This window comes from Pongo abelii, chromosome 8 (genome assembly GCF_028885655.2).
Source record: "Pongo abelii isolate AG06213 chromosome 8, NHGRI_mPonAbe1-v2.0_pri, whole genome shotgun sequence".
Taxonomy (NCBI): domain Eukaryota; kingdom Metazoa; phylum Chordata; class Mammalia; order Primates; family Hominidae; genus Pongo; species Pongo abelii.
Window position 1 is genome coordinate 129,621,739 of NC_071993.2, and position 25,463 is coordinate 129,647,201.

At 47.1% G+C, this 25,463-nt stretch overlaps 1 protein-coding gene across 1 annotated transcript in view; it reads left to right on the forward strand.

Moving 5' to 3' along the window:
- Positions 1-6,489: 6,489 nt before the first annotated feature.
- Positions 6,490-25,463, forward strand: part of DMBT1 (deleted in malignant brain tumors 1) — an 82,128-nt gene continuing 63,154 nt past the window's right edge. Inside the window, exons 1-6 of the mRNA XM_063727239.1 lie at positions 6,490-6,550; positions 11,745-11,774; positions 15,949-15,996; positions 18,796-18,843; positions 21,669-21,716; positions 23,072-23,119. Coding sequence (XP_063583309.1) covers positions 6,490-6,550; positions 11,745-11,774; positions 15,949-15,996; positions 18,796-18,843; positions 21,669-21,716; positions 23,072-23,119 — 283 coding nt within the window. The remainder of the gene's footprint in view (positions 6,551-11,744; positions 11,775-15,948; positions 15,997-18,795; positions 18,844-21,668; positions 21,717-23,071; positions 23,120-25,463) is intronic.

Genomic DNA, 25,463 nt, shown 5'->3' on the forward strand with positions numbered 1-25,463 from the left:
CCAGAAGTGGACTCTTTTTAAGAGTCCCATATCTCTTATGTACCAGAAGTGGACTCTTTTTAAGAGTCCCATATCTCTTATGTACCAGGCTTCATGTGTGGGATTTGGGAGGGCAGTCATGCTGATAAGCATTTAGAGGTGCCCAGAACAGTTCTTTATGCAGGAAGGACGATGACAGGTTCCATTATCTTGATAAGAGTTTCTTTTGGACACCATCCAATTTCCTTGTCCTTGTTCTTTGCTCCCCAAGCAAATTTTTGGTATATAATTTTGTCCCTCAAGCAGACTAATTCTGGAGCCAAAGTATACACCCTATTGGAAATGAATGAATTGGCCTCCTGGTTTACCAATTAGTGTTTGGTGAGTACAATTAGTGTATCTGGGTTTCCTGGAACCTGATCACTCTGGGCTGAGCAAACTCCGAAAGGCTGAGGCTTAGTGATGCTATCCCGCCTGAAATGGCTACCCCCCGGCTGGTGCTTTGTTGACTTTGTTCTTGGACCTGAAACCAGGGTTTCTTTGCTCAGTTCCAATAACCCCCTTGGAGAGGCAGCACACTGTGCTTCACCAGGCTCAAGTGCCTTAATGGGAAAGAGTTGCAAAATAACTTCGGGAGGACGGTGATGGTTGAAACAGAATGGCTCTTGGGATCTGAGGTGGAGGAATGAGGGTAGCACAGAGGATCCGGGAGTGGCAGTCACAGCTTAAATCTCCTTTTATTTTCCCCCTTTGCTGTAAGCCTCTCCTGAACTACTAGTTGCCTTTGTGATTATAACCAGGTCAGTGTAGATCTAGTGTTGTCGTTAAAAATATTCTCCCTTCACTCTTTCGGGGATAGGCCACTTACCACCTTTTGTAGGGCTTATGTCAAAAAATCTGCGCTCTTCCTGATGACCTCAGAGCTAGTTTTCCTTCTCTACCCACCCATTCTTTTGAATGGTTCTGAATAGCAAGATGTCCTTTGGTGGAGAGGACTCAAACCCACCATTTGAATGGAAACATAGTCTTTTGGTGGGAAGGGGAAAGATTCAGCGTCTTTTAGAAAAACACCAGGCTTTGGGGTCAGACATTGATTTAAGCTCTGGCTCTGCCAGTTTCTGGGTGTGTGACTTTGAGCAAGTTACTTAACCTTTCTGAGCCTCAGATTTCTCATACCAGGGGCAGTTAGTAGGTAAATGTGATGCCCTATCCAAAGTTGTCCTCCCTACCACAGCTATTCTCTATGCCATTGCCTTGTTCATTTCCTCCGTAATTCTTACCACAATCTGAAACCCTCCTCCCTACTGATTGATTTCTTGTCTGTTGTCTGTTTTGCCTCCCTGTGAGGACAGGGAGCATGTCCATCTGGCATCAGGCTGCAGCCCCACCCCCTAGAGCACTCCCCAGAGCAGTGTCTGGCACATTGGAGGCATCAGCGTGTATTTGCTGAATGAGCAGATGAATGAACAGTATTATCCTTTGGCAAACACAGAACTCACTTGAACCATCTGTGCAAAGGGGCCTAGTCCCCCTCTTCCAGTTCTGCCCATGCTCATCCAGTCAATCAATCTGCAGATCTATCTATCTATCTATCTATCTATCTATCTATCTATCTATCTATCTGCATATATATATATATCTATATATACAATTTTTTTTCGAGATGGAGTCTTGCTCTGCTGTCTAGGCTGGAGTGCAGTGCCGTGATCTCAGCTCACTGCAACCCTTGCCTCCTGGGTTCAAGTGATTCTTCTGCCTCAGCCTCCTGAGTAGCTGGGACTACAGGCATGTGCCACACTCCCAGCTAATTTTTTAGTATTTTTAGTAGAGACAGGGTTTGCCATGTTGGCCAGGCTGGTCACAAACTCAAGTGATCCACCCACCTCGGCCTCCCAAAGTGCTGGGATTACAGGCATGAGCCACTGTGCCTGGCCTGAATGCAGATATTTCTTGAGCGTCTACTACTATGTGTGAAGCATTGTTCTAGGTTCCGAGTATACAGCAATGGATAAAACAGACAAAAATCCCACCTTGTACAGCTTACATTTTAGTCAGAGCAGACAGGCAAAAGAATAAAGAAGTGAAATAGAAGGTGGCCAGGTGGTGAGGGGTGCTGTGGGGAGAGGATGGGAGTGTTAGGGAGTGCTGGGGAGGGGCAGTTGGTAAGGCTTCATGGAGGAAGTGCTATGTTAGAAAATCTCTGGAGGAGGGGAAGGAGTGAGTCTCCAGCCATTTGGGGAAAAAGTCTTCAGGCAGAGGGAGCAGCAAGTGCAAAGGCCCTGGGGCTGGATGATGGTTACAGTGGGCAAGGGGGAGGGAGAGGCAGGGGTATCTTGTGCAGGGCCTTATAAACCATGGGAGGGCTTTGAGCCTTACTCTGAGCAAGACTGGAGGCATGCAATGAGATTTCTGTGTGTCAGGGGTCCCTAGAGGGCTGTGTTTGTTGCTGGAAGATTCTGCGGTTGGATGGCATCCTGATGAACATGGAGCTCATCTGTCCTTCAGATGGGAGGCAGCAGCTGCTGTGACTGCTGTCCTGGACACGGTCTCAGCTCTGTGTGTAATTTCCCCTCTCTGGACCTCATCGTCCCCAGCTGGAGGCTGAGTGGTGAAGGAGAACTGGCTCGTCACCAGCCCCCATTGAACCACAAAACTTCTTTCCGGGGACCTCTGGACAGCATGGGTGAGCCGCTCACAATCTCCACCTTCAAAGCCATTGCCTGCCGAGCGCCTGCTCTGCTGGGGCACTGGGATTACAGAGGGGCAGCAGGAGACAATGGGTCTCAGCTTGATCCTCAAAGCCCAGCAGGGAGGTGTAGGGCGGTGGGGGTTGGGGAGTGAGTGAAGGAGGGTAGGAAGGGGTCCCCTTATAACCCGATTGCCGGCTCTCTGAGCAACAAAAATGAGCGACATTATAAATATCAGACATACAATGTCAAAAGATTGTTACAACAGTAACAATGACTGGCAATTATGGTGTACTACTCAATGAGGGTAAAATTAGAGTTTGGGGTCAGACTGACACCTGAAGGGGAGCCCTGGTCACACAGATTACAGGATGCAGGGACGGGAAGGCAAACAGCAGCAGCCGGAAGGTGCTACAGCCCCGACCCATCCCACCAGGCTCCCTGTCCTTCTGTCTGCCTCGTCTGTCTGTCAGGTCACAGGGCTCCTGGCTCAGAAATCAGAGACCCCTCAGAGGTGGGAGGTGGGAGGGACTCAGGGCTGCCTCCCTGATCTCCGTCTTCCTCTGGCTTCCCAGGGCACTGGTCTGTGGGTAAAAGAATCTTTAGAAGAAGGAGAACAACCGGCTGTTTTGGGAAGTCTGCCTGGGACCCCAGCTCAGCTTCGTGGCAGGGATGTGTGCCTGGCAGCCCCAGGGGCCCTGCTGGGCCTCTCAGTGCCCTGTCTTATGAAGGGAGAGCTTGACCTCCCACAGGTAATCATCAGCTCTGACGGCAGGTGGCCCTAGGGGAGGGAACTGGAAGGGGACTCCCTCACTACAGTCAGGAGCATTCCACTGGCCTGTTTTATGTTTTGGGGCTTCCCCATGAATTCCGATTTAGGAAAGGATTCTGTAGCTTTATGGCCGGGTGCAGTGGCTCATGCCTATAATCTCAGAACTTTGAGAGGCCGAGGCAGGCAGATCGCAAGGTCAAGAGATTGACACCATCCTGGCCAACATGGTGAAACCCTGTCTCTACTAAAAATACAAAAGTTAGCTGGGTGTGGTGATGCACGCCTGTAGTTCCAGCTACTTGGGAGGCTGAGGCAGGAGAATCGCTTGAACTGGGGAGGTGGAGGTTGCAGTGAGCCGAGATTGCACCACTGCATTTCAGCCTGGGTGACAGAACAAGACTCTGTCTTAAAATAAATAAATAAATAAATAAATAGCCACATATGATCCAGGGGGCTCTTCCCTATGATGACCAGTCCTCTGGTGCTGGGATTTAGGGGCTTGGTCCCACCTCCTGGAGTATGCTGTGGGGGTTCCACTGACCTAATTGCCTGGGGAAGGTGCTTTGCAAATGGGGCCCGGGCGCTGAGTCTCTGAGCTTTAATGGGCTTCTCTTGCTTCCTGTTGTTCTTCATGGCAGTTCTGGGGTGAATAAAATGGAACTTTGTGCTTGTGGTCTTCCAACCCGTGCTGTTTAAGCAGATGCTTCTAACCAGTAGGAAGGGGAAGATGAGGGTCCTCTGGGAGGGGCTGCTGCTGGAGGGGATTGTCCCCCTGAACCCTTCTCTTTGTCCAAGGAAAGACCTCCCTAAATGGTGTCTTATGGGCCACAAAATGGCCTTGGGACAAGATGAGGCACCTGACGGTGAAGCCCAAGGTCCCACACAGTGTTCACAGGTGGCCCTCAACCCCATTGTCTTCTGCCTGCATGCCCAGGACCGCCACATCCTTCCTGTTCCACTGACGTCACCCATTTCCCATCTGGGTTGCCTACCTGGGCTGGCTTTGAAATGACAGCTAGGCTTCACTACTTCCTTCTTCCTGGTGTCTCCTGAACAAAAAGCTCACAAACCCTTATTGTCTCAGAATCTTTTCTGCTAACCACCGTGGGCAAAGGATGCAGTCAAAACAACAAAAACAGGGAGGTTATGCAGTTCAGAAAATCCCACACATTCTCAAGAAGGGTGTCTCTGGCAAGCTGAGAGATACCTGGGACATCATGCTTTCCGGGAGGGGAAGGCTACCTGCCCCCATTCCTGCACAGCTGGGAGAATCGCTCCTGTTCCTCATCCCATCTTCTCGCTCTCATTTGCTGGGCTGACCTCTGCTGGTATTTCAAGACCGTTTGGTGCCACCCTCTCTGAGAGATGGCCTCCCTCATCTAATTTAGATGCTTTTCTTTACCTTCTCATAGCAGCTTGTACTAATACTTGCTACCCCCTGTTGAAATTGTCACCAGGCAGGTCTGTCTCTAAGACCAGACAGTCTGCTTTTGTCTTGGAAGGACACTTATTACCCCTTCCTGTTCACAGGTATTTAGTATTCTTACCATCATCTTTCCCTGCTGTGATCCCGGCAGACAATTCTAATCTGTCGTGACACTCTGATGATCCCAGACCCAGCTGCATTATTATTCTCAGTCCAACACTCCAGGAACCAAGGGATCACAATCCCCTTCTAAGAGGAATCCAGCATGTGCCTGGTCTTGGGCATTACCTGGTAGTTGAGTAACCCTGTTCTCTTGTCACCCAATGCTTATCAGTCGCTGATCTGGCAGTAGGAGGATGAAACACAGTGAGCCTATTCTGTGTTCCTGTTCTACTCAAGGGGTGAAGAGGCACCTGGAAACAACAGGAAAGTTGTAGGATTAAAAAGGGCATCCAAGATTGAATGCAACTTTCATCTGGATGAAGCCAAATGCAGACTTCCAGCCCTAAATTCTGACTGGTGGCTAACACAGGACATGGGTTCATGGTACCCTTCTAGAATGCAGCACAGACTACTGATGAACAGTGCATGGCAAAGAAGCCAAGTGTCATTTCATGGCTTCAGCCTCTCAGCTGAGAAGCAGGGCACAGCTCACCCAGGCTAGGAACAGAGGCAAGTCCTGGAAAGCTGTCTGCTTTTAACCAAGAGTTACTGGCCATCAAGTGTCTTGGTTAAAAAATAAGTGTCAGGCAACCTTCTCAGTAGAGTGTGTGGGGGGATTATCAGAATCTGGTAATGACTTCTGAGGGTCCCAAAGAGTGAAGTGATATTTACATAGCAAATCCAAGGAGGGGGATTGTGTGCAATATAGGTGGAGGTTGGGGACAGGTTTTGTGGGTTTGCCAAGCTCTGAGGTTCATACAATGTGCATGTCAAGAACAAGAAATCAAAGCCGTGTGAAATGGTTGGAGGTGGTTCAGTTTGAGGTCATGTGTTTCTCAGCTCCTGTTGTGGAATTAGTGTGAGACCCAGAAGACTGTGGCCAAAGCTGTTATGGACCCATGGTCTTCGTGGAATCATCCCTCATGACTTCTGCTCTCTGATCACATCCACACTCATGTCATCCTCATTCTTCCAAGGCGAGGTTACTAGCACTGCACAGGGGCCAATGAGAGCATGTCCTGCCAGGAAAAACCATCCCAAAGAGATGCTTTCCCCCTTGGCACTGTGTCCTGTATTTGCTCAGCAGCCCACATCCTGTTCTGCCCCAAACCTTGGGGCAGACTTCCCACAGGTTAATTTGAACTCCCCAAGATTAAAATCAAGCCCGTATTCAGGAAACACTTGGGAGTCCTTGAGGTTCACCGAGAAGGAAGTTGGAAGTGGTTCACTTATGTCAGTGCGTTTGCAGTTGGGCAACAGCCAGATTGTTCATATGGCAATCAATCAAACACACCTAAGTTTTTTCCACATATTAGCCATCGACTGTTAGCAAAAGCCCTCACTTCCTTTATATTGATTTATAGCAGCAGTAGAAATATACCACCCTAGAGGACACACCTCCTTTTAGCTAGGTACCTATAAATGTCCAGGATTTTCTATTCAATTGAGAAGAACCCAGCAAAATGGGGATCTCCACAGTCATCCTTGAAATGTGTCTTTTGTGGGGACAAGTTCTATCTACAGGTATTACATTTAATTATTATATTCATTAATGTCTCTCCTGCAGACCCAATCATGGCAAATTATATCTACTACTTTCCATTACAAGGGAAGTTTTATATCAAAGAGTGGGTAGCCCTTTGCTGATAATTGTAATTGTTTGCAGGTGTTCAGGAGGAATGGCTCTTTTTTGTTTTGTTTCTGGCAGAGAAATATAAATGGTTGTAGTTAGAAAAAGTCAGTCATTATGTCAATGTTTTCAGTAAGTCATTCAACTAAAGGAATGATTGATTTGCCTTAGAAAAATCTCTGAAGTTTAGGAAAGGTGGATGTGTATTATTAAGAGGCCCTCAAACTTTGCAGCAATTGGTTAAACACACAATTTGTGTGCTATGAAAACAGGCAGAAAGGACTCCCACTGTAAATGCCCTTTATGTGGCTTCTTTCTACAGGTGTGTCTGACTTGATGGCTAATATTTGCCGAGCAAAATCAGGTCAAGTAATTGAGTGCAGACAAGATCATTAAGATTCCAAGTTTGTCTGTCATGCACAGCTTTAAACAAACACTTGAAGCCCAGTCACTCAAGCATAGCTGTATGTTCTTAGAGAGTCAGATGATAAACGTGAGAGAGCCGTCGGTAGAGCACTCTGATTGCTGCATCTCAATGGCGTTTTGCAGAGATACTAGAGGAACAAGTGATTCTCAGTTTGCCTATTCTCTCTCTCTCTGCCTTTCTCTCTCTCTCTGTATCTTTCTCTCTTATCTATTGTGTAGTTATTATCATCTTTTCTCTCCCCCCTCTCTCCCTCTGTTTCTGTCTGTCTGTCTGTTTCTCTCTCTCTCTGTATCTTTCTCTCTTATCTATTGTGTAGTTATTATCATCTTTTCTCTCCCCCCTCTCTCCCTCTGTTTCTGTCTGTCTGTCTGTGTTTCTCTCTCTCTCTGTATCTTTCTCTCTTTCCCATGTTTTGGGCAGATATCACCTTTTCTTCCTCCTCCTCCCTCCGTTTCTGTCTCTGCCTTTCTCTCCCCGCCCCCCTCACTGTATCTTCCTGTCTTTCTCATCTATCAGGCAGTTATTACCTTTCCTCCTTCCCTCCTCCCCCTTCTCTGTTTCTCTCTCCATCTCTCTTTCTCTTTATTGGGCAGCTATTATCACCTTTCTCTCTGTCTCTGTCTCTCTTTCTCTTCAACTATTGGTCAACTATTATCACCTTTCCTCTCTCTCTCTATCTGTTTCTCTTCCTCTCTCAGGCAGCTATTGTCACCTTCCCTCCTCCTCTCTTTTTCTCTCTCGCTCTTTCTCATCATCTATTGGGCAGCTCTTATCACTCTTCCTCCCTATTTCTTTCTCTCTCTCTCCCTTTGTTTCTATCTTCTTTCTACCTTCCTTCCATCCCTTTTTCTTTCTCTCCGTCTCTTTATTCATTTCTTTCTTCCTTCTTCTCTTTTATCTTTCCTACTGCCTTTTTTTTTCTTTTGTGTCACCTTTTGCTAGATTTATGAATTTCAGGATACAGGGTAAAAACCACCTAATTTTCAGATAACTTCCAGAACTCTCACTTTCCCCCTAGGCTCAGTGGGGGAAGCTTTGAAGATTAAGGTTCATTTGGTAGGTTGCTTTCATGAAAGCAGCACCCCCAAACCCAGCCCTCACACCTGGGTTGTAGGGAGCAGGCCCACACCCTGTGATGAGCATGTGGAGGGGCTGGGGGCCACCAGGCCCAGGACCTCAGGGGAGTGGAGACTGGGCATCCTCATCCTGCCTCCATCAGAAGCATCTGAAACTGGGAGGCTGCATCCTCAGCCCCAGCTCTTGTCAGTACCGAGTTCACCCTCCAGATTGTCTCTGAACCGTGACATGGAATTCACATGAGCCTCTGTAGACAGGGAGTGAATTGCCTTGTCTTTATCTGCAAAGAAACAACAGGCAGCAGTGCTCTTGGATTGAGGAAATTTGTAGTTTGCCCATGATGTTACGTGCATGCATGCCTGTGTTTGCCGTTCAGAGGTGGGAATTCATGCTCTCTGAAGTGGACCTGTGTTATCTTATTTAAATCTGCTAACATCCCTGAAGTTAGGAACAATTATTTCCACATTTCAGATGGGGAAACTGAGGCTCATAAAGGTTATTGCCTTGTCCAAAGACAGCACTGGTGAGTGGCTGGGTTAGGGCTTGAATCTGGATCAAATTCACTAGCATTCAGATGACAGCTCTGGCCCACTGGCCCTTGCTTCTCCTTGCAGGGAGCTGAGGTGATGAACTGAACCGTGGCATCTAACTCAGTGCTTGGAGCCTGGCCACAGAGCTTTGCGCTGGAAGTACCGAGGTGGCAGGCACCTGTCAGCTCTGGTCTTCACACAAACTCTTGAGAAAAACTCAGTATGCCCAGGTTTGTGCTGGGCAGGAAAGGCTGTGGTATCCATTGCTAGCCCCAGCAATGCCCCTCCTCTGCCACTTGCCCGCTGTGGATCCTCTGCGAGCCTCAGTTTACTCATTTATAAATGGAGGTTATGTTCCAACCCATGCAGTGTCTGGCACATGGACAGAGCCTCAGAACCATTTAGTGTTACTACTCTAGACATTTTCCTCATATTTTATCCAAAAGCAGCTTCCTAAAAGTAATGTGAGCTCTTGGATTGGATCCTGCAACAGAAAATGAAAAACTGGTAAAATCCAGATAAAGCCTGGAGTAAACTTAGTAGGAAGGTACCAGTGTTTGTTTGTTGGCATGAGAATCACTTGAACTCAGGAGGCATATATATATATATGTACGTTGCAGTGAGCCGAGATTGTGCCACTGCACTCCAGCCTGGGCGACAGAGTGAGACTCTGTCTCAAAACAAAAAAATTAATAAATCATTTTCCAGAAGTGATTCTTCTCCCTTCAGGCAATTTACCACCATTCCCACAATGGCAGCTAGAGTAATCCACAGCTATGTGGTTGATTCTTGGAAGACTACAAATTGGTCTCAATATGTGCAGAAGGGTCTATTCAAAATGTGTGGACATAGCAGAACCAGGAACAACTTCAATGTTGTGTTCCATGCTGTGGATGAGCCTTGTCAAGGCTCTGGCTGGATGAGTTCGACTGCCGTGAGATTAGGCAGGATACCTGGGGCCTGGCAGTGGGAATTGCATGGTGTCATGTAGAATGTGTTTAAATGGCTGAGTTTTGAATGGAAGGCTCTCTCAGGCACATCTATCAGCTCGTTCTTGAGTGTGGGAGCAGGGATGGCATGTCAGAAAAGAGGCGGGGATGTTCTGGTACAGAGTTCCCTAGTTTGCTATCTCTGTTGAAAGAATGTTCTGGTTTCTATTGCGAGTTTCTTCTTCATTTTCAGGGATGCATAGCCACATGGTTTCAGTGGCCCCCTTCGTAAGCCATCAATATGAAGCAGGGCAGCTGGGGGAGCCCATCGTGGAGCTCATATTCAGGCTGTTGAGGCAGGTGGAGAGGTTCTCTGACATACAGCAAGTCCTGTCACTGGCCTGTTGGTTCCATTAGAGAAATTCAAATCCCTGAGCCATGATTGTCACTGCTATCAGGACCCACATTTACAAAGAATCTGAAGAGCCGGGCGTGGTGGCACATGCCTGTAGTTGCAGCTACTCTAGGGCTGGAGGCAGGAGGCTCGCTTGAACCCAGGAATTTGAATCCAGCCTGGGCAATAGAGCAAGACTCTGTCTCTAAAAATAAAATAATAATCTGATAATTTTGTCAAATGCCTTAATCCTCCTTTTACCAGGAAGTAAAAAGAAAAGGAATAATGAAAGAAAGTATGCTGGAATTGTTAATAAGAATTTAAACATAGCAGACCTTTTTGTATCACATAGATTTTGGTATATAAACATCATAAAAGACAAAAGAATACCATCACAGGTTTTTTTTTTTTAGCAAAATAAGATGGTTGAAGTTCTTGTTGCAAATATCATATGATGAAATCCCTATTGAAGTGTGTAAGAGTACCGTATTTTATTTTCGTCCTTAGAATTGTATCATTGACTCCTGGATTCTTGAATTTGAGAAATTCATCTAGGATATCATCATCTGAAGACTCATAGTCTGAGATTTCTGTTGTACAATCAATTCTACAATTATTAGTATCTGGAGTGCTATAACTTGTCTCTATATTCTTCTTCTGGCTCATCTAATTATTGCAAAAACATCTTCCCTTGTCAGTTTTCTTCTCTTTGCCATCACAAGTAGAAAATGAAAAGATTCAAATTCTTAACTGCATTCAATGAAAGGTAAAAGCAGACTATGAAGAAAGTGTCTCCAGCCTTAAAAAAAATCTTCTTGAAAGATAATACAATACTTTAGGCATGGAAGAATTATGACTTGTTTCACTAGTTCGTCTTCCTTCTAGGCAACTTCACCATTCTACCATTTTCTTACTATTTAATAATTGATGAAGAATGAGACAATACTTTCTTGGATGATGAAATAGTGAAATGTTTCAAGATATAGGAAAAATAAAATCAGAAGCCAATAATGAACCTTGGATTTATAAAAAGATCTGATGGATCCATATGGTGATTATAAGATAGGATGCGTTTTATCCTTTTTTAAAATGAATAAATATTCTCTCTGATCTTTGAAAGACCTCTAAAATATATAAAAGTTGTGAAATATCAACACTCACAAGTATAGTTAGAACTGCTCAAAAAGAAACTCAAAAGCTACAGTTGCGTCCGACGGACCTTGTCTGGCCTCACTGAATATAAAGATCCAGGGATCTCTAGATTTCCATTTGCTTCAAGATAGAATAAAATGTTTTCAGCTTATGAGTCAGAAGGAATAGAATATCTGTCATTAACATATTTTCTTCTTTAGGGGTCATCTGAGTGGCTGTTGTCAATGCCAGCTATACTCAAATTTCAGACTGGACAACCAGCTTAAGCTGTCTTCTCTTGTCCAGCCCTTCTTTCCAAGGATAGATTACATCCTGTCACCATAACTGTAGCGTTAGGGGCCTAGTAAAGAGACATGTGCTTCATTACATCTAAAATGATTGAGCTCCTCATATCCAATCCACTTGCTTTAATCTGCTATTGCAAAATTCATTTAGCAAGAACGTAGGGGACACACAAACCCAAGATTGAGCCACAGCGCCCTCTGGTGTGATTGTACGGTGAAGCGAAAGCCAATTTCTATGACTTGTAGGAAATCATTTCTAAACAGTGTTTCTAAGACGAATTTGCATTCTTTCCAGGTGGGTGGATCCCAAGGACTACAGACTATGGTAAGACCTTTTCTTCACTCCTCTTCCCTGGTGGGGTTGGCCAGTTCTCTTCTGCTGCTGTTGGCTAGGCTAGTTGAGGCTGAGCACAGGTGAGGTCACAGAGCAAACGCCTGCCTTGTCGAACGCAGGAATGCCGGGGAGACAGGAGATGTGGGTGCCAAGATCTGGGGCATGTCTCAAGTGCACACTTGGCCAATCCCAGCTGTCATTCTCTTTCCTCTTGCTCTCTGACTCTCAGTCATTTATTAGATGAGGTTAGCTTCAGTTTGGTGTGAGGAGAGATAGTTGAAAATAAAGGTCAGTACCTTTTTTTTTTTTTTTTTCTTTTTCTTTTTTTTTTTTGAGACGGAGTCTTGCTCTGTCGCCAGACTGGAGTGCAGTGGTGCAATCTCGGCTCACTGCAACCTCCACCTCCCGGGTTCAAGCAATTCTTCTGCCTCAGCCTCCAGAGTAGCTGGGACTACAGGCGCGCGCCACCATGCCCAGCTAATTTTTGTATTTTTAGTAGAGATGGGGTTTCACCATGTTGGCCAGGATGGTCTCGATCTTTTGACCTCGTGATCTACCCACCTCAGCCTCCCAAAGTGCTGGGATTACAGGCATGAGCCACTGCGCCTGGCCTACCTTTTCTTTTCACTAATAATGACAGGTATCTTGAAGATAACTAACATCTATCAAGCACTTGTTATATACCCTGCATAAAATGATTTTCATGTATGAAATGAATTGATATATTTAAAACAATACTTAAAATACCACCTGGCACACAATAAGTGCTCAACTAATGCACATAATGGGTGCTATTATTATGAAATCTTCCTGAGAACACTTTGAGGTAAGTAATATGATTATACCCATTTTGCAGATGGGAAAACCAGGGCACAGTTAGCTAATTTGTCAATATTTCTATGTCTAAGATCATGTGTCTGGTGAGTAGCAGGGCAGAGATTTGAGCCTAGGATGGGTGCCTTCTCCTACCCCTGCCCTGGTCTTTGACTTTGGCTAAATGTCCCCGCCTCTCCAGTGAGAATGTGCAGAACTTTGTGCCCAAGTTTGATTTTTCAGGGTCTTCTATGTGTTCACTTAGGATGACTCTGCTCCTGGGCCCTTGGCCCTGTTGAAGTCAGTCCCTCCCCTTCTAGGACATGACTTGAGAGATCCAGAAATGGCCTGGGAAAGGCAGCTTTCTGACCAACACCCAGCAAGGGAGAGGCTGAGGCAGGGAGACTGAGCACTCTCCTGGAGGGACCATTCACAGGGTGACCAGGAGGGGGCGCATTGCCCCGCTGCACCTCTAGGTTCATCTCTGATCCAGAAGAGGTGCAGATGGCATAGAAGGTAGGGTGTTTCGCTCATAAGAGGGGCCCTTTCGAATAAGGCCTCGGGTCTGAACAGGTTTCTCCATGGATTATGTCCCTGAGACTGGGGAGGGACAGAGCATGGGAAGTCCAGAATGTACTTTGGGGATGCCCTGAAGATGGTCCAGCTGGCCTTTCCTCCTTCTGGGAGGAAAAGCAACCTGCCCCCTCCCTTTGCATCCCATTCCAGCCTCTCACTCTGTGACCACAAGTTTCTCATAATATCAAACTCACCATTGAAAAGCCACACCCAGGATCTGGCTCCTACTGTCAGGATGGTGGGCTGCATCCCTCAGGACCTGTGCCTATTTTCCTCACACCATCAATACAGCTTACCCCAGTGGGTGGTCTAGTGGCATCATGTCAGGCAGGAACGTGGTGCTTATTGACTTCCCAGCACGGCCAGCTCCATGGTGGGAAGCAGGCTCTCTCAGCCCCTCCCAGGAGAGGAGGCTGGAAAAGTAGGTCGAGGCTTGCTCTTGGACTTGATCCTGATGGGACTGGAGAGTGTACTGAAGCATTTTGAGCAAGGAATTGAATTGAATATATTTGTACTTTGTAAAGATAAAACTTGAAAACCACCTGGAGACCAATGAATCCTCTTAGCATAGAAATGGGCGCAGAGTAAGCACTCCATCAATGCTGATCGAATCAATGAATGTGGATGGACCAGAGAAAGGAAGAGCAGACATTGAGGATTCAGCTGGGAGGAGGCCAGGTTCAAGGGGATGAAGGCTTATCCCAGTGAAATGGCAGTGGGAATGACATGGAAAGAATGACCTTGGTGATGTTAGATGTAGGATGTGAGGAGAAGGAGGAGTCGAATATGATGCCCTCATTCCCAGCATGGTTGATATGGAGCATGATGACATCCTTAATTCAAATGGAGGGAAGAGGCTATGTTGAGTTTGGGATGATGTAGGGGGTGGGATGACTAGGAGGCCACTGAAAATGCTGGTCTAGAGCTCAGGGCTGGGCTGTCAGGGCTGAGTCAGGACCAGAGAGGTGGATTTGGGGGTCTTCTGGAAAGTTCTCAGAGTACATGAGGTTCTCCAGGGGGAAAATACAGAATGCGAAGAGGGCAAAGAGGGAATGTGGAAGAACAGGGATACTTAAGATCCTGCTGGGAGAAAGATTGTAAATAGGCAGGGTGGTGAGAGGAAGAAGGGGGAGTGAGGAGGGTAGGGAGGCAAGTCAAGGGGGCCGAGAGCACCAAGATAAAGGCTTCTCACTGTGTCACTGCAGGTCTGCCTCTGAGGCTGGTGAATGGAGGTGACCTGTGTCAGGGCTGGGTGGAGGTCCTGTACCAAGGCTAATGGGGCACTGTGTGTGATGACAGCTGGGACGCCCAGGATGCAGATGTTGTCTGCAGGCAGCTCGGCTGTGGCTACTCCATGTCAGCCCTGGGCGGGGCCCACTTTGGTCAGGGCTTGGGAAACATTCTCTTGGGTGACTTGCATTGCTTGGGAAGGGAGCCCTACCTTTCAAGCTGTCCCCACAGCGGATGGTACAACCACGAATGTGGCCACAGGGAAGATGCTGGCGTCGTGTGCTCAGGTAGTGTGGATATCACCTTGCTCTGTGTATCTGCAACTCTGAGTCAATATTACCACACATGAGCACGTGTGTGTACATATGTGTGTGCTCTAGAGCTTACCTGCTTTGCAGTAAGTCATGTCTTAATTGATATTGGAGGGCAGGTGGTACTGGCCGTTTTCATAGACAATGAAGGTCAAGGGATCATCGTCCTGTCCTTCTAAAGTTGGACATGGTGGAGGCAGGCTTTAGTCTCATCCCCCCAGAGCCTGCTGATGCAATCACCTCATGGACTGGTTCTGATGGGCAGCATCACCACCATCCCTGGCCTGAGATACCAAATCAATATCTTCCTAAGTGGCAGTTTCTCCTCATTTAAAGGCTGAGGAGGATGGGGGAACTGCTGGTCCTTAAGACATAAATGTATACCAACATCAAATTGAGGAGTAACCCAAAGCATTCTCTTTACTGGGAATTAAATGACAAATAAAAGATACTTAACATCCTCAATGGAAAACAGAACTTCTCCTGGACTCAACCCAGCAATTCCCAGTGCTGATTTCCTTTGTTCACATAGTGCCAGGATGTGTGCAGACACCAAGGGGTCCTTTGATCCACAAAGAAAACTCCAAGGACACTGGACAATGGCGTGCTCCCCAAAGAGGAGTTTTGGATTAAACTGTCCACTTCTAGAGGAACTGTGGCATTTGCTGTGTGGAATGGACTGAGCCCATGCCACCATGCATGGGATGTGCCCTTGATAATCCAACCACTAAGTAGGACTGGGCTCCCCAAGGGGGCAAGGTCCTATATGCAGCCACTTTGTGAGTGGTTTAGTTTTGCATTCTGGAAAGGTTGGTTTTCTTTGGAAACCACCTTTTATTCTAGTTGAACCATGTTCTCAGGAATATTTGAGTGATAGTGAATATTTGTCATTTGAGGGTGTGTTTGAGCCATAGAAACAGCCAGGTGTTATTTGTCATCCAATCTTGTGACTAGGATGGGGCTGTGAATGGACTGTGTGACTTTTTGAATAGAGGCTGTGGCAGCAGAGGAGGTGGGGGAAGGGTAACAAGAGCAAAGGATGCTCATGGGGCATCCTAGCCCAGCCTGGGGCCATTATAGTGACAGAGGGATTGGCACATGGTTGGCTTTTAGCAGTGGAGGCTGCACTTAGGCCCTGTGCTTCCAGCCCTTGCTTGAGAGCTGAGGAAGCCATGGACCAACCCTCCCCAAGTGAGGGCTACCATCAATGAGTTCTTCCTTTCTCCACTCTGCAGGTTCTCTGATTCCCTCAGAGGCGCCCCTGGAGACAGCAATAGTAGAAGGTAATGTCTACTATGGGGGATCCCTGTGGGCTCATTTCCCCACTGCTCCCCTAGGTTCATCTCTGATCCAGAAGAGGTGCAGAGGGTACAGAATGTAGGGTGCTGGTGTCGTGTGCTCAGGTAGTGTGGATATCACATTGCACTGTGTATGTGCAACTCTGAGTCAATATCACCACACATGAGCACATGTTTGTACACGTGTGTGTGCTCTATTGTTTACTTGCTTTGCTGTAAGTGATGTCTTAATTGATGTTGGAGGGCAGGTGGTACCGCCCCTTTTCATAGACAAAGAAGGTGAAGGGATCATCTGCCTGTCCTGAAGCTGGATGTGGTGGAGGCAGGCTTCAGTCTCAGCCCCTCAGAGCCTGCTGATGCCTTCACCTCACGGACTGGTTCTGATCAGTAGCATCACGACCATCCCTGTCCTGCGATACCAAATATATATCTTCCTAAGTGGCAGGTTTTCCTTTTTTCATAGGGTGAGGAGGATGGGGGAACTGCTAGTCCTTAAGACATAAATATATCCTAACATCAAATTGAGGAGTGAACCACAGCATTCTCTTTATTGGGAATTAAATGACAGATAAAAGTTGCTTAACATCCTCAATGGAAAGGAGAACTCCTGAACCCAACCTGGCAAATTCCAGTACTGATTTCCTTTGTTCACATAGAGCCAGGATGTGTACGGACACCAAGAGGTTTTTTAATTCACGAAGAAATCTGCAAGGACACTGTCCCATGGCGTGATCCCCAAAGAGGAGTTACTGGTTATACTGTCCACTTCTAGAGCAACTCTGGCATTTGGAGTGTGTGCTCGACTGAGCCCATGCCACCATGCCTGGGATGTGTCCTTGATAATCCAACTACCAAGTGGGACTGGGCTCCCCAAGGGGGCATCGTCCTCCATGCAACCACTTTGTGAGTGGTTTAGTTTCGCATTCTGCAAAGGTTGGTTTTCTTTCAAAACCACCCTTTTTTTCTGGTTGAACCACTTTCTTAGGAATATTTCAGTGATGGTGAATATTTGTCATTTGAGAGTGTGTTTGAGATATAGAAACAGCCCGATGTTATTTGACATTCAATCTTGTCACTAGCATGGGGCTGTAAATAGACTGGATGGCTTTTTGAAGAGAGGCTGTGGCAGTAGAGGAGGTGGGGGAAGTGTAATAAGAGCAAAGGGCACTCATGTGGCATCCTAGCCCAGCCTGGGGCCATTACAGTGACAGAGCAATTGGCACATAGTTGGCTTTTAGCAATGGAGGGTGCAGTTAGGCCCTGTGCTTCCAGCTCTTGCTTCAGAGCTGAGGAAGCCATGGACCAACACTCCCCAAGTGAGGGCTACCATCAATGAGCTCTTCCTTTTCCACCCTGTAGTTTCTCCGTTTCCCTCGGAGGCACCACTGGAGTCAACTGTATTAGAAGGTAACATCTACTATGGGGATCCCTGTGGGCTCATTACCCCACTGTACCCCTAGGTTCATCTCTGATTCAGACGAGGTGCAGAGGGCATAGAAGGTAGGGTGCTTGCGTCGTGTGCTCAGGTAGTGTGGATATCACATTACACTGTGTATGTGTAACTCTGAGTCAATATCACCACACATGAGCATGTGTGTGTTCATATGTGTGTGCTCTGCAGTTTATTTGTTTTGATATAAGTTATGTCTTAGTTGATGTTGGAGGGCAGGTTGTACTGCCCCTTTTCATAGACTATGAAGGTGAAGGGATCATCTGCCTGTCCTTCTGAAGCTGGATGTGGTGGAGGTAGGCTTCAGTCTCAGTCCCTCAGAGCCTGCTGATGCAATCACCTCATGGACTAGTTCTGATGAGCGGCATCACGACCACTCCTGGCCCGGGTTGCCAAATAAATATCTTCCTAGGGGGCAGTTTCTCCTCTTTTAAAGGCTGAGGAGGATGGGGGAACTGCTGGTCCTTAAGACGTAATTGTATACAAACATCAAATTGAGGAGTAACCCAAGGCATTCTCTTTATTGGGAATTAAATAACAAATAAAAGACACTTAATATCCTCAATAGAAAAGAGAACTTCTCCTAGACCCAACCCAGCAAATCCCAGTGCTGATTTCCTTTGTTCACATAGTGCCAGGATGTGTGCAGACACCAAGGGGTTTTTTAATCCACAAAGAGACCTACAAGGACACTGACCCATGGCGTGTTCCCCAAAGATGAGTTTCTGGTTAAACTATCTACTTCAAGAGCAACTCTGGCATTTAGTGTGTGGGCTGGACTAAGCCCATGCTACCATGCCTGGGATATGCCCTTGATAATCCAACCACCAAGTGGGACTGGGCCCCCCAAGGGGGCATCGTCCTCCATGCAGCCACATTGTGAGTGGCTTAGTTTTGCATTCTGGAAAGGATGGTTATCTTTCGAAACCAACTTTTTTCTAGTTGAACCACGTTCTCAGGAATATTTCAGTGATGGTGAATATTTGTCATTTGAGGGTGTGTTTAAGCCATAGAAACTGCCAGATGTCATTTGATGTCCAATCTTGTGACTAGGATGGGGCTGTGAATGGACTGTGTGACTTGTTGAATAGAGGCTGTGGCAGCAGAAGAAGTTGGGGGAGGGTAAGTAGAGCAAAGGATGCTCATGTGGCATCTTAGCCCAGCCTGGGGCCAGTACAGTGACACAGCGATTGGCACATGGTTGGCTTTTAACAATGGAGGTTGCCCTTAGGATCTGTGTTTCCAGCCCTTGCTTCAGAGCTGATGAAGCCATGGACCAACCCTCCCCAAACAAGGGCTACCATCAATGAGCTCTTCCTTTCTCCACCCTGCAGGTTCTCCGTTTCCCTCGGAGTTGACCCTGGAGTCAACTGTAGCAGAAGGTAACGTCTACTATGGGGGATCCCTGTGGGCTCATTACCCCACTGCACCCCTAGGTTCATCTCTGATTCAGACAAGGTGCAGAGGGCATAGAAGGTAGGGTGCTGGTGTCGTGTGCTCAGGTAATGTGGATATCACCTTGCTCTGTGTATGTGCAACTCAGAGTCAATATCACCACACATGAGCACGTGTTTGTACTCCTGTGTGTGCTCTGCATTTTACTTGGTTTGCTGTAAGTGATGTCTTAATTGATGTTTGGAGGGTAGGTAGTACTGCCCCTTTTCATATACAATGAAGGTCAAGCGTTCATCTTCGTGTCCTTCTGAAGCTGGACATGGTGGAGGTAGGCTTCAGTCTCAGTCCCTCAGAGCCTGCTGATGGAATCACCTCATGGACTAGTTCTGATGAGCAGCATCACAACCACTCCTGGCCCGGGTTGCCAAATACATATCTTCCTAAGTGGCAGTTTCTCCTTTCTTAAAGGCTTTGGAGGATGGGGGAACTGCTGGTCCTTAAGACATAAAGGTATACCAACATCAAATTGAGGAGCGAACCAAGGCATTCTCTTCACTGGGAATTAAATGACAAATAAAAGATACTTAACATCCTCAATGGAAAAGAGATCTTCTCCTGGACCCAGCCCAGCAAATCCCAGTGCTGATTTCCTTTGTTCACATAGTGCCAGGATGTGTGCGGACACCAAGAGGTTTTTTTAATTCACGAAGAAACCTGCAAGGACATTGTCCCATGGTGTGCTCCCCAAAGAGGAGTTTCTGGTGAAACTGTCTCCTTCTGGAGCAACTCTGGCATTCCTTGTGCGGGCTGGACTGAGCCCAGGCTACCATGCCTGGGTACCATGCCTGGGGTGTGCCCTTGATAATCCAACCACCAAGTGGAACTGGGCTCCCCAAGGGGACATTGTCCTCCATGCAGCCACTTTTTAGAGTGGTTTAGTTTTGTATTCTGAAATGGTTGGTTTTCTTTGGAAACCACCTTTCTTTCTTGTTGCACCACCTTTTCAGGAATATTTCAGTGATGGTGAATATTTATCACTTGAGGGTGCGTTTGAGCTATAGAAACAGCCAGATGTCATTTGACGTCCATTCTTGTGACTAGGATGGGGCTGTGAATGGACTGTGTGACTTGTTGAATAGAGGCTGTGGCAGCAGAAGAGCTTGGGGGAGGGTAAGGAGAACAAACGATGCTTGTGCGGCATCTTAGCCCAGCCTGGGGCTAGTACTGTGACAGAGTGATTGGCACATGGTTGGCTCTTGGCAATGGAGGTTCCCCTTAGGACCTGTGTTTCCAGCCCTTGCTTCAGACCTGAGGAAACGATGGACCAACCCTCTTAAGCAAGGGCTACCATCAATGAGCTCTTCCTTTCTCCACCCTGCAGGTTCTCCGTTTCCCTCGGAGTTGACCCTGGAGTCAACTGTAGCAGAAGGTAACGTCTACTATGGGGGATCCCTGTGGGCTCATTACCCCACTGCACCCCTAGGTTCATCTCTGATTCAGACAAGGTGCAGAGGGCATAGAAGGTAGGGTGCTGGTGTCGTGTGCTCAGGTAATGTGGATATCACCTTGCTCTGTGTATGTGCAACTCAGAGTCAATATCACCACACATGAGCACGTGTTTGTACTCCTGTGTGTGCTCTGCATTTTACTTGGTTTGCTGTAAGTGATGTCTTAATTGATGTTTGGAGGGTAGGTAGTACTGCCCCTTTTCATATACAATGAAGGTCAAGCGGTTATCTTCCTGTCCTTCTGAAGCTGGATGTGGTGGAGGCAGGCTTCAGTCTCAGCCCCTCAGAATCTGCTGATGGAATCACCTTGTGGACTGGTTCTGATGAGCAGCATCACGACAACCCCTGTCCTGGGATGCCAAATATATATCTTCCTAAGTGGCAGTTTCTCCTTTTTTAAAGGCTTTGGAGGATGGGGGAACTGCTGGTTCTTAAGACATAAAGGTATACCAACATCAAATTGTGTAGCAAACCAAGGCATTCTCTTTACTGGGAATTAAATGACAAATAAAAGATACTTAACATCCTCAATGGAAAAGAGAACTTCTCCTGGACCCAGCCCAGCAAATCCCAGTGCTGATTTCCTTTGTTCACATAGTGCCAGGATGTGTGCGGACACCAAGAGGTTTTTTTTAATTCACGAAGAAACCTGCAAGGACACTGTCCCATGGTGTGCTCCCCAAAGATGAGTTTCTGGTGGAACTGTCTACTTCTGGAGCAACTCTGGCATTCCTTGTGCGGGCTGGACTGAACCCAGGCTACCATGCCTGGGGTGTGCCCTTGATAATCCAACCACCAAGTGGAACTGGGCTCCCCAAAGGGGCATTGTCCTGCATGCAGCCACTTTTTTGAGTGGTTTAGTTTTGTATTCTGGAATGGTTGGTTTTCTTTGGAAACCACCTTTCTTTCTTGTTGCACCACCTTCTCGGGAATATTTCAGTGATGGTGAATATTTGTCACTTGAGGGTGTGTTTGAGCTATAGAAACAGCCAGATGTCATTTGACATCCATTCTTGTGACTAGGATGGGGCTGTGAATAGACTGTGTGACTTGTTGAATAGAGGCTGTGGCAGCAGAAGAGGTTGGGGGAGGGTAAGGAGAACAAACGATGCTTGTGCGGCATCTTAGCCCAGCCTGGGGCTAGTACTGTGACAGAGTGATTGGCACATGGTTGGCTCTTGGCAATGGAGGTTGCCCTTAGAACCTGTGTTTCCAGCCCTTGCTTCAGACCTGAGGAAGCCATGGACCAACCCTCCCCAAACAAGGGCTACCATCAATGAGCTCTTCCTTTCTCCACCCTGCAGGTTCTCCGATTTCCTTGGAGTCAACCCTGGAGTCAACTGTAGCAGAAGGTAATGTCTACTATGGGAGATCCCTATGGGCTCAGTACCTCTTTGTACTCCTAGATTCATCTCTGATCCAGATGAGGTGCAGAGGGCATAGAAAGTAGTGTGCTGGCGTCAGGTGCTCAGGTAGTGTGGATATCACCTTGTGCTGTGCAACTCTGAGTCCATATCACCACACATGAGCACGTTTGTACACGTATGTGTGCTCTGTAGTTTACTTGCTTTGCTGTAAGTGATGTCTTAATTGATGTTGGATTGTAAGTAGTACCGCCCCTTTTCATAGACAATGAAGGCCAAGGGATCATCTGCATGTCCTTCTGAAGCTGGATGTGGTGGATGTAGGCTTCAGTCTCAGCCCCTCAGAGCCTGCTGATGCAATCACTTCAGTAGCATCACGACCTGGCCTGGGATACCAAATATATATCTTCCTAAGTGGCAGTTTCTCCCTTTTCAAAATTTGAGGAGGGTGGGAGAACTCTTGGGACTTAAGACATAAATGTATATCAACATCAAATTGAGGAGAGAACCCAGGCATTCTCTTTACTGGAAATTAAGTGACAAATAAAAGATACTTAACATGCTCAATGGAAAAGAGAACTTCTCCTGGACCCAACCCAGGAAGTCCCAGTGCTGATTTCCTTTGTTCACATAGTGCCAGGATGTGTGCAGACACCAAGAGATTTTTTAATTCACAAAGAGACCTACAAAGACACTGACCCATGGCGTGTTCCCCAAAGAGGATTTTCTGGTTAAACTGTCTACTTCAAGAACAACTCTGGCATTTGGAGTGTGGGCTGGACTGAACCCATGCTACCATGCCTGGGATGTGTCCTTGGTAATCCAACCACCAAGTAGGACTGGGCTCCCCAGGGGGGCATCGTCCTCCATGCAGCCACTTTGTGAGTGGCTTAGTTTTGCATTCTGGAAAGGTTGATTTTCTTTTGAAACCACCTTTTTTCTAGTTGAACCACCTTCTCAGGAATATTTCAGTGATGGTGAATATTTGTCATTTGAGGGTGTGTTTGAGCCATAGAAACTGCCAGATGTCTTTTGACATTCAATCTTGTGACTAGCGTGGGGTTGTGAATGGACTGGGTGACTTTTTGAATACAGGCTGTGGCAGCAGAGGAGATGGGGGTAGGGTAATAAGAGTAAAGGATGCTCATGTGGCATCCTAGCCCAGTCTGGGGCCAGTACAATGACAAAGCGATTAGCACATGGTTGGCTTTTAGCAATGTGGCAAGGATGGTGCCCTTAGGACCTGTGCTTCCAGCCCTTGCTTCAGAGATGAGCAAGCCCTGGACCAACCCTCCCTAAGCGAGGGCTACAATCAGTGAGCTCTTCTTTTCTCCACCCTGCAGGTTCTCTGATTCCCTCGGAGTCCACCCTGGAGCCAACTGTAGCAGAAGGTAACATCTACTATGGGGGATCCCTGTAGGCTCATTACTCCCCTGCACCCCTAGGTTCATCTCTGATTCAGATGAGGTGCAGAGGGCATAGAAAGTAGGGTGCTTAGCTCCCACGAGGGGCCCTTCCACATAAGGCCTCAGGTCTGAACAGGTATATCTTGCATCGATCATGTCTGAGACTGAGGAGGAATCAACTTGAAGATGCATCTCCAAGGAGTTCTCAGTGGAGCCTTTTGTTCTGTCTCTAGAGATTCTGTTATCTTTGCTTGTTGCTCACTCCTGTGTTCCTCACCCAGCTGTGCTCATCACTGGCTAGCCTAGGGTTCTGGATCTCTGGCTACAGGGCCTTGAGAGTCAGATGCCTACCTGCTAACGTAGCCAAATTGCTAGGACAGCATCCTTGCCCTTGCCCTATCTTTAAGCCTATATTATGCCACCCTTGTTTTTTCTTAACAGAGAGAAATCACAATCCTTCAGCTCATGGGCATCAGAGCTCATGTACTTCCCCCTTGGGTATCTCCAGTGAGAAATCTGGGAGACATAGTCAATACATCCTGGGATTCTGGCACCCTGGGCTTTGGGAGGGGAAGTCACTTCCCATTTCCCATGGGAAACCTTGGCCCTAGGAGAAGCTCAAGGACAACATTCTCACCAAGGCCTCTGCCCTTCCCAGGGTTGGCATGCAGTTGGGAATGCTGATGGTACATGCATCAGGCCCTCCTGTTCCTCAGGCCATCTTCTTTCTTCTCCCTCTGACCCATGGGGTGAGGCCTGACTTAACCTCTTTCTCTTTCCTATGATGAAGGACAAAGAAGACACTAGAAATGAGGGTGAGACTGGCTTTATTCTGACTTAGCCATGTCCCTTCCCAAGATTCCCACATTTTCTTATTTGCAGCAGCTATAAGAGGAGAATCTGTTCCTTCCTCTTGAGTGGTTTCCCCTGAGGTCCCTATTACCTGTTAAGGACCACACCATGGCCTGACAAGCCCTTTGGTATAACTGGTCCAGCCAGGGATGGAAGTGAGGGGGCAGAGGGATTTGGTTGATCTGCCTGTCACACAGGACTGCAGATAGGACTTACCTGTAGTTGCTCTTATCAGGAAGTCTAGTGTCAGGTGGGAGTCACATTTCTTTTAGATCCGGAGACCTCATGTAGCAGCCCAGTGGAGAGCTCAGACAGCAGCTGAGTGCTGTGGCTGCAGTGGGTTAAGGGTAACTCTCAGATCACTTCCTCTCCAAGCCCCAGCACTCAGTCAGCTCCTGTAGGTGCGCTGGACAAATTCCAGGGGTCTGGAGCAATTCAAAAACAGAGATTCCAAGCCAGTATCTTACTTAAAGGGGAATATTAGAAGCATTTCTGCTAATGTGAAAAACAAGGCAAGTATGCCCTCCATCCTCACTGCTGTTCAGTGTTGTACTGGAGGTAGTAGCCAATGCAATGAGAGAAGAGAAATCAATTAGAGGCCTAAGAATGGGAAAAGTTATTTTTGCATCCCTCTTCTGGAGTTCTGTGTAGGTTACCTGTAGGCATATCAGAATCAGAGTGAGTATATTGGTACAGAAATATTTCCTCCACAAGCAGCCCTTTAGAATTGAAGAACTCAATGCTAGACAGGTTTCTTGACTTTCCCAAATTTACACAGCAAGACAATATCCAGATCAGGAGTGATGGCTCCTCAGCAGATCCTAGTTTACTTTCAGCCCAGGAGTGTCTTCAGAGGAGACCTAACTTTATATTTTCTGTTTTTTTTTTTTGGGGGGGGGTGGGGGGTTTGTTTTCCATCTTCTACAGTTGGCAAAAACAGAGACTACCACTACAAATACTGAGTCTACTGTTGTGACAGGTAATGAGTAACTTTGAATCCCTTTCTGTAGGTCATGATGCCAACTATATCCATGGGCTTTACTGTTACTCAGGAAAAATTTTAGGGAATGGGATGGGAGGGAATGTTTTAAGTACACAGTGACCTTCTGGATCCCAGAGGTCAGCTAGAGTGAAGCTTCCTTCATTGCCCATGTTCCTGGAGGTAGGGAGAAATCAGTCAGAATATGGTGTCTCCAAGAGCCTGTGTGCTTTGGAAGCAGAGACCAGTGGGATCAGTCTCCAGTCCAGAGTGACAGCCCAGCTCCCCTATCTCCACAGCTCTGTGCTGACCCCGGCCATCCTGGCCCTGAGGAAGGCTATAAGGCCAGGAATATCACGTGAAAAATGTGCTGCAAACCAACCTTAGAGCTGCAGATACACATCAGAGCTCCTCCTGGGACATCCTGATGTTATCGTGCTGCTCTTCAGTGTGGGGTGTTGTGTGTCCCCTGTCTGAGGGAATCAGGCAGAGCCCATG